This window comes from Neltuma alba, unplaced genomic scaffold (genome assembly GCF_004799145.2).
Source record: "Neltuma alba isolate B1F8T4 unplaced genomic scaffold, ASM479914v2 tig00012182_pilon, whole genome shotgun sequence".
NCBI classification, from domain to species: Eukaryota; Viridiplantae; Streptophyta; class Magnoliopsida; order Fabales; family Fabaceae; genus Neltuma; species Neltuma alba.
Genome location: NW_021636725.1, coordinates 95,039 through 109,719, shown reverse-complemented (window position 1 = coordinate 109,719; position 14,681 = coordinate 95,039). Strand labels below are relative to the sequence as shown.

The 14,681-nt window shown below is 32.0% G+C and overlaps 3 protein-coding genes across 3 annotated transcripts; 1 reads left to right on the top strand and 2 right to left on the bottom strand.

The window, feature by feature from the left end:
- Window positions 1-242: 242 nt before the first annotated feature.
- Window positions 243-803, top strand: LOC114724259 (putative protein TPRXL). Its single transcript, XM_028910578.1, has one exon. The coding sequence runs from the start codon at window positions 243-245 to the stop codon at window positions 801-803; it is 561 nt and encodes a 186-aa protein (XP_028766411.1).
- A 2,233-nt stretch (window positions 804-3,036) lies between these two features.
- Window positions 3,037-3,762, bottom strand: LOC114724258 (uncharacterized). Its single transcript, XM_028910577.1, has one exon. The coding sequence runs from the start codon at window positions 3,760-3,762 to the stop codon at window positions 3,037-3,039; it is 726 nt and encodes a 241-aa protein (XP_028766410.1).
- Window positions 3,763-5,765: 2,003 nt separating this feature from the next.
- LOC114724264 (uncharacterized) lies at window positions 5,766-6,863 on the bottom strand. The gene has a single exon (XM_028910582.1). It carries the CDS (start codon window positions 6,771-6,773, stop codon window positions 6,150-6,152), a length of 624 nt encoding a protein of 207 aa, XP_028766415.1. The 5' UTR covers window positions 6,774-6,863; the 3' UTR covers window positions 5,766-6,149.
- Window positions 6,864-14,681: the final 7,818 nt, after the last annotated feature.

Here is a 14,681-nt window from a genome sequence, read left to right as displayed (position 1 = left end):
GTAAAGCGAGAAGTCCTAACCGCCCTCGGAAACCCTTCCTAAATTACGACTCTACCCTTCCTTTCCTTCTTTTTCCCCGGCCCCCATATAAACCCGCCTTCACTGAAAAACCGTTTGCGCAACTGATTCCCAAAAGGGCTGCTTGAGCTCTTTCTCTCTCCAAAACTGCTCCAACGCTCTCTCTCTCTCGAAAAATGGCTTCTGGTTGTGTAGCCTCTCCTCCTTCAAGAAACAAAACGACGATGTCGGGTTCTTCTTCGCCGGCGTTTGCTTCGTCTTCTTCGAGTTTCGCTCCACGGCCGTCTCCTTTCTTCACGGGCTCGTCATCCCCCTCGAGCCTCAGCCTCTTCGGCCGTCGATCTTCGCCTCCGTCTTCACCTTCGTCCTCGTCGTCGTCCTCCTCATCTTCTTCAATGAGATTCCCAATCGATAGGCCGACTTCTCCGCGGCGGTCAATGTCGGTGGCGAATCAGACGAATAATGCCGTCTCGAGTAACAAGAGGATGTGTATGTGTGCCCCTACGACGCACCCTGGCTCATTTCGGTGCTCCTACCACAAGCGTCTCGCCGAAAAGCAGAAGAATCGAGCAGCGTCGCCTTCTATTCAATCGTCGAGTACGAGACTCAATCTTCGGAGATCGGCGATGAAGAACTCTCTAGTGAGAATCGGCGGTGTGGAGGGTGAACTGGTGAATAGGACACTGACCACTCTGATTAGACCTTCGTCGCACCAGCTACGACGACGAGAAGCCTTCCAACCAAAGAGGAGTCGACTCTGGATGGTGTCCCACGCCGAAGACTAGGGATCTCTGTTTCCCGATTTCATCCCTTGGCTGATTCTTTATCTTCTTCTGGAAGTTTACTCTGTTACATGGATCATTGCTGACTTAGGAATTAGGACTTGGGAGTAACAATTTTTGTAGTGGTGAATACGATAGAATTATTTGTAAATTCTGGGGCAATGTTGTGAATAATTTTTGCTTTCGATCGCTAAGACTTTCATGTTCGAATTCGAGTAGAGTCTGTGATTTCGTTGTTCATAATTGTATTAACAGGTGAAGATTTAAGAAGTTTTGAGAAGATTGTGAGAATTTACGTTCACAATGAAAGATTCTGGAATTAATTGGTCAGAGGACCGTTGCTTTGAAGTTTTAAATCCTTCATTTAACTCGCTCATTATTCTGAACTGAATTGATAATTTCAATGTTAGTCTGTATCTCCTTTGTTAGTGATTGCACAATAATTTATAACTTAAAAAGGCAAAGTAAATCGAAATGCTCTTAAAAAAAGCAAGAGTAAATATAAATGAGGGATTTAATCGAATATATGTCATCAACATTAATTCAGTGAAAAAAATAAGCCGTTGAGTGTGGAAAAGAAAATTCTTAGTGGGGAATCTTTACAGTTTAGATTTCTCCATAATCTTTTTTTTTTCCTTTTTTGGGCCTAACTTCTCCATAATCTTTTGTGCGTAGTTAGCGGAAAATTGAAAAATTTGTGAATTGCTATCTTGTTTAATACACCTTCCTAATTCATTATTCTTTTTGCCCGGTTACTCTGTTCTTTGGGTCAATACTGACCTTTTAATAAGTAATAACTCTATGGTGGTGATGGATGGTAGAATAATTTGTAAATAAAATTTTTTCTTATTGAGATGATAAGTAGTCCCACTTGATAAAGATTAATCACATTGACCAGAGGATACTTTAAGTTATATAAAAAAAGTTGTCTCTCTTTTTAGAAAGATAGATAAATTTTTCATTTTCTTATCAATATTATATGTGAATGCCATTTACCCCTTCATCTTCAATCTCAAGATAACTTTCACTACTTCTACTATACATTACTTTTCCACTAAACCATCATTCCTCTACTATTCATTTAATATTGTAACTCAGCTCCACTCACATTCATTTAATATTGTAACTTACCTCCATTAACATTCATAAGATTGATTATCCACTATTTGTCATTTAAGAACAAGTGTAACATATATGTAAGACTATACGTATAAATAGGGTACGCCATTTGTATTGTGTGACAAGTGAAGAAATACAATAGTTCTCTCTTTTTTCTTTTTTTTTTGGTCTTCATCTTTTCCTGCTCTACTTGAGGATACTTAAAACTATAAAAAAAAAAAAAAAAATTCACTTTTTCCGGAGAGAGATAAATTTTTCATTCAATTGTTAAGATGGAAGGATTTGGAATTTTATTTAGTTAAACAAGCAAAAGGTCCACAAAAGAAAGTGTGCCCACTAAAAAAGTCTTTTTTTTAATGTAATGGGCACATATTTTATTATAGAATAGGTCAGATTCCTCTTAATATCTATTTGAGAAAGAGCTAAAATAGTTCCTAATACTATTGTTATCTTCTCTATAAATAAGTAATTTTTAAATCGTGATTTATAAAATAAATAAGTATTTAAAAAGACTTTTATCTCAACTTATATGAAACATGCTTATATATAATTAAATAAGTACACTCAAACAAGCACGAATTCATAGTGTTGGTCAACCATACCATACATGAAGGGAGATTTGAGCAAATTTACCCCCGGTTGCTTATAACTTTAGTGACAATATGGCATTCATAGCAGCTGCAGATTGAAATTTTTGAGGAATTACGTTCAAAATCAAAGTAATATAATTCATAGATGATTATATTGTTCCAAACATGGGAACAAAGAGGAATAAAAGTTCTCTTTCTGGGAAAAAAAAACAAGAAAATTAAGAGGAGAAAGTAGAGGAGTATTAATATATATATCCAAAGGAACTATAGATTGATGGATTCTTCAGTCTTAGTAATCATATTTAGATATTCACGGCTAAGGATAATAAGAGCTTTCGTTGATAAATAATAGTCTGATGCATCCGTTAAAACAGAAGGACAGAAAATAACCAAACTTACTATCCAAGAAAGAAAACAACAAATGAGAACAGAAAAACAATAAGTATTTAACATTTTGAATCTCCAAGATCATTCAAAGAAAACAACATAACAAACAAAAACATCAAAAGAAAACAACTAAGTAGTATTTAACATCTTGAATCTCTGAGATCCTTCATAACAAGATCTTGTAGAACAGTGGGAGGTCTGAGGATCCAATTCACAAGGCAAAAGTCCTGCTTCAAAGAAGTATTGGCAATCCAATTAGCTACCAAATTTGCTTCTTTGGGAACCCAAACAAACCTGTGAGTCTTTATCAGAGTCCTCAAAAAATTGATACTTTCAAGCAACGCATCGCACCCAGATGAATCAGATGGAACATTCTGCTGGAGAATACAATCAATTAAAGTTTTATCATCTGATTCAAAAATTACCTCATCAAGTTCATTGTTAATTGCATAGCTCATTGCAGATTCCATAGCCTTGAGCTCAATGAGCAAAGGACATTGATCAGCACTGCATCTGAAATTCCAGAGATCTAAGAGCCATCCATTTGAATCTCTGATTATAAAACACATTGCTGCAATTCCCAGTTCATCAGAAAAAGCACAGTCAGTATTTATTTTTAGCCAATTCCCTACTGGAGCTATCCATTTAATGGATGATGAAGAACTCCCATCTTCTTCATCAGTTCTTCTTCCATCATCTTCATCAGTTCTTCTTCTTCCATCTTCTTCAGACCCGTTATGAGAAGTAGACCCATTAGAATGACCACATTCAGAAGCCATAGCTTTTGCTGTAACTTGGACCACAAATGAAATGGTGTGTATGTAACCCATCATCAATATCTTATAATTTGAATCCTGTAATCCCATGATTATCGATATCGTTGCGATTTTCTTGTTATTGAAGATTTTGTTGCGATTTTTAATGATGGTCAAACAGAAAGGAAAGTAAATGTATGTTCTCAGGGAGAAAAAAAATTTGTCTACAAGATTAATTAATTATTTGTCAAGTTGAAATGAAAGTGAATCGGTCGTAAAATGATTGGGAAAATTGATTAAATTTGTGATACCTTATAAGTAATGTGAGGTGGCGTTGTTATACATTTGAATTAAGTACTTTATGCATCTTAAGAATATTTATGCGAACAATGTTGTTGTAATTTTTAATCGATGAAAAATAATTAATGGAAAGCAAATCTAAACAACCATGGAGATTTGGTCAAAATTTTGTCAATTAGTACTATTTTCACTTTTGAAAAAAAAAAAAAAAAGCCATTGAGCGTGAGATATTACTCCGTGATCTTTCGCTTTCTCCGTAATCTTTTCAGTATATGTTATTTCCTTTAATCTGCTCTATTTATTTTTAGTGCGTAACATAGAATAGAAGAATAGAGAGGACGGAGGAATCCATTAAAATCTATCACTCTGTTCCCACATGTAAGTTATCTGTGGGAGAAAAGTTCATTCTTAGGTATAAATCAATTGCATGGTGATTAATGACTTTTTCAATTTTACTTATATTAAACACAATAAAAAAATACGTGAATTTTTTTTAATAATACCCTTTCTTTAATTGGTACATGTGAAATTTTTATAAATTTAACGTATTTTTTACTATGAAAAAATGGGGTATAATTAATGATTTATATGTAGCAACAAAGTGGTAACATGGTGTCTGTCCAAAAAAAAAAAAAGTGGTAACATGGTGTTGTTTGGCCCTGATTAACTGCACTAAGTAAGTATTTACCACTCTCCAAGACTTACATTTTGAACCAAGTCATTTTTCTAGAAGTGACTTATAATATAGATTAAAGGGGTTTTTTTTTAATTATACCCTAGTTTATAAAGAAAGTATATAAGAGATAATGAATAAAAATTTACTATAAAAAGATAATAAATGGCATATATTTAATGGGTTAAAAATAAAAAGACGAGTTTAAAATTTCAGACAACAAGATTTTGTTTCTTATATTTAAATCAATATTATGGAAAGATTGTTTCTTATAAAAAAGAACGGAGGAAGAATTAAATGGTCCTATAAATAATAAATAAAAGATATAATTGTACATGTGTGTTAAAAATTTAATGATATGATTCATAAATTGGGTAAAAAAAAGGTTTTCCACTCTCTTTATCTTACATAAATAGGACGAGAAGAATATGTTATTTTCAGTCATCTTTATAAAAGAAAGATACAAAATTACTTTGTTGGCATGAATGTAAGGATAAAAGATTAGAATGTAGTTAAAGATAGTGGTAACTTCCCTTTTGACCCAAAAAGAATGCATCTTTTTTTATTTGCTCCATGGGCCTTTGATTGAGCCCATGGTCCTTTGATTCAGCCCAAGGTGTGGAAAATAGATTCTCTTCCTCCTGGCTTCTATTTCCTCTCATAAACTTTCAATTTTATCCTTAAATACACAAAATGTATATTAACAAAACGAATGTATACAAAGTATTTAAAAGAAAACTAAGAAAACCAATAATGTAAACAGGGAAAATAGTTGTTATAAACAGTTGTGCTCTGTTATATTTATCAAATATATTGAAGCGCTGAGATGAGAATTTAAATCATCAATATGAAATATCTACTCTAATTTTAGTCATAGGTAGAAAGCATACCAATTACTTTCCTGCTTATACCGACTTCCAAATCAAACCTTGGAAAAGAAGACTTGATATATGAAAAAGATACAAAAGCATGCAGAATATAGTGCCTTTTCTTTGTTGACTAATTGTGCAGTTAATTTAGACTACAATTTCTATGGACTGTGTTGGCTCATTTAATCTGACTTTTCTTAGAATTAAGGTCTGTTCAATAGCATTTATTTGAGTCTGAAAGCTGAAGCCTAACTTCAATGCTCATTTACATATTATTGACCCAAAAAAGTGAGTCCCTGCTCATAATGTTAAACTTTATCTAAATCCTCCAATGACCATTCCAGAATTCTAAGATGTGAATGCTAAAGGAGAACTAATTAACGGTAAATGTACACTGCAAATATGTCTACAATCACCATGAATAAAAAGATAATCCAAACTGGTTCATTTGTTCCTGAAACTATATACGGTGGAAATCTCCAATTCTGATGCTAAAGTTGAACATACAAAAGCAGAAGAGGCACAATAGTTACAGAATCAGACAGATGCTAAAGTTACCCATCTGACCACTAAAGGAAGAGAGAGAGAGAGAGAGAGAGTCTCAAATCTCTCACCTGATATGGAAAATCCCAAAGAAAAGAAAAGAAACTTAAATTTCAGTTTGGCTTTAGATCCTGAAACATAGCATCCCACCTGATCTCTTCAAGAGCAGCTGACCAATACCCATCATCATCTTCTTCTTCAGCCATCTTCATCCCCTTCTGCAAATTCTTCACCTTTGGGCTAGAAACTGAATACCCATCAGGAACAGATACAGTAGGAACTACTGCAGAATTCCCATTTGTGAGAAGAAGCCTTTCTTGCTTATAATTACTATTACTATTCATCATCAGCTTCTTATTATTGCTTCTGCTTCTCTTCATCCTACAACTCTTCCATCTTGTTTCCTGTTCACTTGGCCTAGTGGGAACCACCACAAGTGCTGATGATTTTTCTCTGTGAATCAGAGTGTGAATGTAATTGGATAAGCAATTCTTGGTCTTCTTGATTGCCCCAATGAGCCTTGACACCGGATGTGAGCTTCTGGGCTTTTCCTTCTTTGCAAGCTTGAGAATTTCAAGCCTGTGCTTGGCTATGGAGATTCCCATGCTCTGAAGAAACTCATGGTTGAAGTAGACCATGTCTTCTTGTTCAAGCTCGTTGTGAGCAAAAACGACGCCATACTCATAGACTAGAGATGGGTCAAGGCTTGTTTTTGAAAGCCATGAGAACCAATCCATGGCTGCTGATCAGCTGAACCAGAGAGTTCCTGATAAGAGGGAGGGAAACCAAAGAGAAAGTGAGAGAAAGTGGCTAAGCGTGAAGAGTGTGTGACCGACATCATGTGGGGTGAGCATATATATATACACATAAATGTATATGCTCTTTTTGTAAAATGGTTATTGTAATCTTGAGAGTGACTAAAGGGAAAAATAAAAGATCGGCGTGTGTAGGGCTGTCACCCCACGTTCCTGTTCCCTCCAAAACTAGGCAAGTGTGATGTGATCAAATCCTTATCGTGTGAGACCAATGTCAAATTATAATAGGTCATGATATTTTAATTTGGGGCAAATTACTTTTTTTTTTTAGTATTTTGTTAAAATTATATGAAATTCGTTTTTATTTTCAATCTTCTACACACTTTTGCTAATATAAAACACCATTTATCTTGAACTATCTTTGACTTGTCCTAAAATTATACAAGTTATGAACTGTGCGACTTATTTACTGAATCTCGTCGGCTGCATAGGCTCCACTTAGTTTGTAGAATTTCAATGAAAGATATATTTGCCTTTTTTTTTCTTGCCATTAAAAAATTAGTGAAGAAATGAATATGTATATATAATGGCATCTATTGCGGTTAAGGGAAAGAGCTTAAGGTGGTGGGGCAGCACTTGTTGCTTAGCTTAGTGGATTGAAAATCTGTGAAGAAAGTGAAAAATAAAAAATAAAAAAGTGACATTATTTGTCTTCGAAACTATAGTACTACCTCCGGTCCTAATTATAAGAGCCAGTTGACTAATTTAAAAAAGTTAAGGAAGTAAGTTGAGTTAGCTATTTGTCCTAAATAGGTGTTTTCTTTCTTAAAATATCTTTACTAATTAAGTGTATTGACTACAACTACTATTTTTAGAAGGGCTACTTTGAAAAAGAAATATAAATATGAGAGGCAAAATGGATTGGAGTCTTATATTTAGGACTAAAATAAAATTCAAACAGGATCTTATATTAGGGACCAGAGGTAGTATTTTAAATTCACTCATTAATTCATGCCTTGTGCATAACACGGATAGGTCTTTGATTAAGCTAAAAGGGAAGAGAAGCACTGCTTTACCACAGGTTATAAATTATGCATATTCTTGGATTTTCCATGGATAATAAATTATACATTATAAATTATATACACACCCACAAAGAAAAGTTTAAACAACTTAGATCTCAAAGACTTTAGGTTCAAGGCAGTTTCACGATTTAATGAGTTACCGCATATAAATATAAATATGAAGTACTCACCAATAAAATCTTCATGTTGGCATAAATAATGTGAATTAGATTATTAATATAAAAGTTACTGCATTATTTTAAATAGATTAAAAAAAATTAGTTAAGCTTGATACATAGTTGATAAAAGATTTACAAGACAGTAAATTTGGCCTCACTAATATTACCACACTTTGAGATAAATGCGATATTGATCTTCAAGGTCTTAATTAAAATATTTTGGAATTATAATTTTCATAGAATTGTGATTGCTTGTGATGTTGTGGAAGTTTTCAATATGATATCATGAAAAGGAAAATTCAAGGAAATTATATCATGTAAGTCGGGGAAATTTTTGGTCTTAAATATAAGTCAGTTGTAGAATATTTAATGCTTATTTTTTTAACTTTATCCTTATTTAATTCTCAATGGAAAAAATGATAGATATGAAAATAATTTATAAATGTAAATAGAGAAAAACTTTAATAAGAATAAAATTAAAAAATTTATCAATTTAATGAATTTTTAATTTTGTGAAAATGTGTTATAAGTCACTTTTTAAGTATTAGGTAGACATTCTTTTTTTTTTTGAGTAGGACGGTATCGCTGCCTCAGGGTATCCCAGCACAACCGGCCAGACTAATCCCAGGTGCACTCGCAGGTATCGAGCCCATGACATGGTAGGGAAGGCGCCTTGTGTTCCCGTTTGAGACCAGTCGGACCCAACCCTTGCAGGCAGGTAGGTAGACATTCTTCATCATACATGAAAGGCTAGCTACTTACAACTGATTTTCTTTTTCCTATATATCCCTCATTATGAATAGAATCTATATACAATTTTTTTAGTATCAGGTGATGAAATTTAAACCCCTACCAGGTAATTGATTAGAGTGCTAGTCTTTTTAAAGGTTTAAGTATTTTTTGAGTCAAGTAGTTTTTAGTGTACTGGATTTAATTGTAGATTTTTTCCTTTGATATTTAATCTTTTATAATGTGTTATTTTCGTTTTTCCGTTGTTATATATACACGTCTTTCTTGTTATTTGTCTTTTCTTTCTTTTTTTTTGGTCTCGGTTCCATCTTTTAATTACATTTATAATTAAACTCCAGTAATATTTCTCCGATGGCCATTTAATTTTTTTTTAAATACTAATCCCTATGCCAAAATAAAAAGAAAAGTAAGACCTATGTCTTCAATTTCCCAAGCAATAATACATCATTTTCTGTTTGGTTCGAACCATCATTTTCTCATTTTGTCATCTTCTGGTGACACCCAGCAGTCAGCAGGTAATTATATATAAAAGTTAATTAACATAATTATAAATAGAAATATTTTAAAAAAATATTAAATATAATCTCAATCTTAGAGCTGAGCCACTCAAGCTATATATATATCCTACACAAAAATAAGATTCCCATCCTAATTAATTAATTTTTTATTAACAAAAGTGACATAAACTTCCAAAACCTAATGTGCATGCATCTCTCTACAAGCTAAAAAGTGAATGTATGTGTGGAAGAACAAAAAGACACGTCATGGTTTAGATGTAGCTCCATGACAAATCACTTTTATTCCAAATCAGAAGAGTTTGTCACATTGCTTAACAAATGACTCACACACACAACACACTCCTCCAATTCTTAATATAAGACTTAATTCTTGAATTGGTTTTAGTTCTAAATATAAGACCCATTTCTCATATTTATCAATTTTCTCTAAATTACCTTTATAGATACTCTCTCGACCATAATCAAGTAAAAGAGGGAGATGGAGTATTAAGAAAGATGATTATGGTGTTTTGAGAAAAACGTATCACTTTTCTTATAATTAACTAACTTACCTAACTTCCTTAATCTAATCAAATTAATTAAATGGGTCTTAATTAAGGATCAGAGGAGTATTTATATATATATATGTATATATAAGATTGTTGTGTCCCATTCACATGCTCCAATAATCATCACATTTTTGAATGTATATAAAATACATAGAGAGAGAGGGAGCGAGGGAGGTTCACGGGATGATGTTTGAGGATAAGAGAACACTGTTGCCATGTGAGAACAAGACATGATTAAGAAAACATCACTTTCTTAATGTAAGTGAAGTAGAAAATGTGTTCTTATATCTATGGTTTAGCTAGCTTGATTGTGTTTATTGGAATTGGATTTGGAGTTTTCCATTCAAAACAAGAGTGAAAATGCTTGCCAATAAAAATTGGACTAATGAGTAAGAGTAGCTCCTTCTTGAAAAAATTAAAAAGGCAGGCACTAACTATCTAAGGTTATAATCAGGATCAAACACGTGACCTCTCATTTATAGATGGAGTTTATAAGCTACTCCTCCGGTCCTTATTATAAGACCCCATTTGACTTTTTATTTGGTCCTAATTATAAGACCCCAATCCATTTTGTCTCTTATATTTATACATTTTTTTCCAAAATAATCTTTCTAATAATGATAGTTTTAGCCAATATACTTAATTAGTAAGGATATTTTAGGAATGACAACACTTATTTATTATAAATAACCAACTTAACTTACTTCCTTAATCTCCTCAAATAAGTCAATTGGGTCTTATAATTAGGACCGGAGGAGTATTAAGTTACAAGGCCATTAACGAGTAAGAGTAATTTTAACACCTACAATGACATCAATTCAACTCTTGTTGTCTAATGAAGGACCTTATTACTATTAGTAGGTTATCCATAATTTTATCATTATAAGTATTATTCAAAATGCTACCTCGTTCTGTTCTTACTATAAAAGATACTTAACTAATTCAAATAGATTAAAAAAACTAAATAAATTAGTTAATTATAATAAATAAGACATGATTTTCATAAAATACATTTATGTAATATTAGATTATAAGTAAATTTCTAAGTTAAATATATTAGTTTGTGGGCAAATGATAAACTAAATTGAAAAATAAATCCAGGATGATTGTAATTTGAAAACCCTAGATGATATATACTACTTCTGGTCCTTAATATAAAAACTAGCTGAAAATTAGATTTGATCTTAAATATGATACCTCAGTCCATTTTGTCTCTCATCTTTTTTCAAAATATCCCTATTGATTACAAGAAATTCCCACCAAGGGATAATTCTAATTATCCAATACACATAACTAAATAAGATAGTTTAAAAAAATTAACACACATTTGTGACAAATAACCAATTTAACTAATTTCTTTAATATTCTCAAATTAATTATTTAGTTCTTATATTAAAAACCAGAGGTAGTGTCATATTATACTCTTAATCATATTAAGAATAATAAGTAAAATCATCATTTTTCATTTTCCCCTAGTATTCCGAGGTCTCCACCATCATACTCAAAAACTAGTTATTATATATAATTGAATGTGGGACTCTCTCTGTGAGTGTCGATCAACACTGAGCTTCTGAGGTTGTATTTGATTTTTGGATTAAATAATATTCAATGTTGTGATATTATTTCTTAGTTACATCTAGAACCCTAATCTTATATTTATGGTATATTTAGCATTCTAATATTATTTTTTTAGTACTTTCAGCATCCATAATCTTATTTATAATACATTCAACACTCTAAACCATAAATAAAATTATGGTGCTAGATGCAACTTAAAAATAACAAGGGTTGTTGGATGCACTAGGAAACTATATTAAAACATTGGATACACTATAAATAAGATTAGAGTACTAGCTACTACTGAAAAATAACTTTATGATACTAGATGCTATTCGACGCTGATTTTTTTTTTTTTTGGTTGAGAAAGAAAATATAGTGATAATTATTTGGTTGCCTTTGGCTGGTAAAGGTGTGTTTGTTTGTGGACATCATAATTGAGTTTAAATGCAGTATTCATTTGAGCGTTGATTTATTAAAAGTCAGCTCAAAATTAAGGTTTGCAAGCCTAAAGCCTAAATATTAATCCATATTAATTAATTAATTAATTTAAGAACCCCACACACATGGTTCAGGAATGATTATTTGGAGCTTCACGTTATCATTATATATCTCAACATGCAAGCTGCGAAGCATTTATCCAATAAAGAACGCCATGGGGGGAACAGGAATAAACCGACAAATGTATTCGGATCAAACGGCAACGTTTTTGGGTTTAGTGCCGAATGAAATGATGCCTGATCATGGAAAAATTAGTATTTGATCATTATTTTTCAATTTTCCTTTGCTTTTCATATTAAGGATTAATATATATTTTCTACTTTATAAAAAGGATGGACGGAGCAATTTTTAAACACAAAACTAATAACGAAGTTTCAGATGCCATAAATTACTCAATTAGTCCTATTTATAAATCACTTTCATCGTGCTTTACTGGAACTAAAAAAAGAATTCTTAAACATTAACTCTATCTTAAAATTTGACAATTTTTCAATTTTACTCTGATTTAATATATATATACAATTTTAAGAAATAACAATCTACACAATAATAAATAAATGATAATAATATATTACAAATTTAGCAACATGACATGTAAATATGAGCTAAAATGCCTTATAAAATGGGATTAGAGAAGAGTATATATCATTAGCCATATATACTCATTGAGTCATAAACCCTTTCCTTCCTTTGACCATAGAGTCATTCTGGTTTTAAGTTCCAGAAAACCAGATTATAGAATTTTAGGGTACAGTGAACCTACGTACAGACGATTGTTGGGCACGAATTTGACAGAAAAAGCTTAATTTAATCTTTGGTGGATGGCTGATTCTGTCGCATTCTTGTAGGTCTAAGAGTCCTGAAAAGAAGACATCACATGAAACAACAACAAAAAAACAGAAATTTTTAAGAACTGAAATCCACAAGAAATCTGGTTTTTTTTTTTCTTTTTACTGTTCTAATAATGATACAAAGAACAAGACACCACAATTCACATGCAACAAAAAGATAGTGACATCCTCAAAGGATCTATCAACTATACACTCACTTATGAGCAATTTTTACACTGCTTGCGTATTATAGAATTACGTAATTAATCTACAGAAGTTAGGAATATAAATTAAATTGGTTACCTGTAAAAATTGTGTGTTGATTTTCTTGAAGGATTTATTTTAATCATTTGACAACTGTTTCGTTGATATATATGTCTCTGTGTGTGTATATAATCCTAATTAATTTCTGCAATCAGTAGGATGAGTTTATAAAGAAAAAAGTATAAACTTGAGAGAGAAAATGCATTGATATATTATACATAGGATGCAAGGTGTATCCAACACTCAAAAATATAGGATGTTATAATGTGTGGAAGCATTAGATATAGAATTGAAAATGTATTTAAAAATAAAGAAGCCATTTAACTACTTTTGATCCTTAATATAATATCTAATTAAGTAATTTAAGTATATAAAACATGTTAGTTAAATTAGTTAACATGATATATATATACACACACACACATACAGGTCATGTATATAAAACAAACATTAACTCACAAGTAAGGTCCTATATTAAGGACTGGATGAGTATTGTATGATTACCATATGTAAATACTACCTCCAATCCTAATTATACGAGCTAGTTGACTAATTTGAGGAGATTAAGAAAATAAGTTAAGTTAGTTATTTGTAATAAATAAATGTGATTTTTCCTAAAATATCCCTGTTAATCAAGTGTATTGGCTAGAACTACTATTGTTGAAAGGATTATCTTGGAAAAACAATGTATAAATATGAGAGACAAAATAAATTGGGATCTTATATTTAGGATCAAAATAAAAGTCAGACAAGGTCTTATATTAAGGACCGGGATTAGTCTATAATTATGCATAACACATGCATATAGCCAAAGAAAATACAGTATTATATAATGTTAAAAAACGTTGTATGGTAGTATATTATACTAATGATTCGGATTCAAGCATTATAGAGATCCAACGGAAATGCCATCCTTTTTATTTTCAATTTATAAGTTTCCAGATTATAATAATTTCCCCCCTCTGTATCTATATGTGGCCTGCAATTCGTGTAGACGAAACTTGGATATTTGGGCCAGATTCGGCTCATACTGAGAATAGTGTTTTTACAAGATAATGGGCTTCCAGCCCAAAGTGTGGCCTTGCATGAGGCCTCGTCAGCCCAGTTTGTTCGCGATATAAATAGTTCTAATATCTTGGGCTTGGGCCGTCGTTCTACGCCAAAAAGAAAAGCATAGTAGTAGTACCTTATATCTTTTGAATCCTCATACAGATAATACAAAAATATGCTGACGTGGACAAATTTAATTTTTAATTTCTAATTTATTATACAAGAATTTATATCAAAACCCTTTTTGGTATCTATAACTCATCTCTGGTCAAACATTACCATATAGTGATAGTTGACCATTCTTAAAATTTTCAAAGAAATTTTGAGAGGAAAAATGATTTTGTACCTTTCCAAATAGGTTTATTGACGGATTACTTTAAACCAGAATCAACGGATTCCAAACAAAGCCAACTGGCTTTAGCTGATGATGAAAAGAAAGAATCTAAATTGAGGAATTCTTTTAGCGCGTGGCTGGGAAGCGCGTGGAGAGGGAATGTGATGTGGAAGTATGTGCCTTGCATAGAAAGCAAAAAAAATAAAATAATAATATAAAATAAAATAAAGCTTTGAATGTTTCAGATGCAGCAAGTCACATCACGCACCACACTCCGCTTCTGCTCACTTACTAC

Excerpts from the sequence above, each read along its gene's own strand:
- LOC114724258 (XM_028910577.1), bottom strand. The coding sequence starts at position 3,762 with ATGGGATTACAGGATTCAAATTATAAGATATTGATGATGGGTTACATA.
- LOC114724264 (XM_028910582.1), bottom strand. The coding sequence starts at position 6,773 with ATGGATTGGTTCTCATGGCTTTCAAAAACAAGCCTTGACCCATCTCTA.
- LOC114724259 (XM_028910578.1), top strand. The coding sequence starts at position 243 with ATGTCGGGTTCTTCTTCGCCGGCGTTTGCTTCGTCTTCTTCGAGTTTC.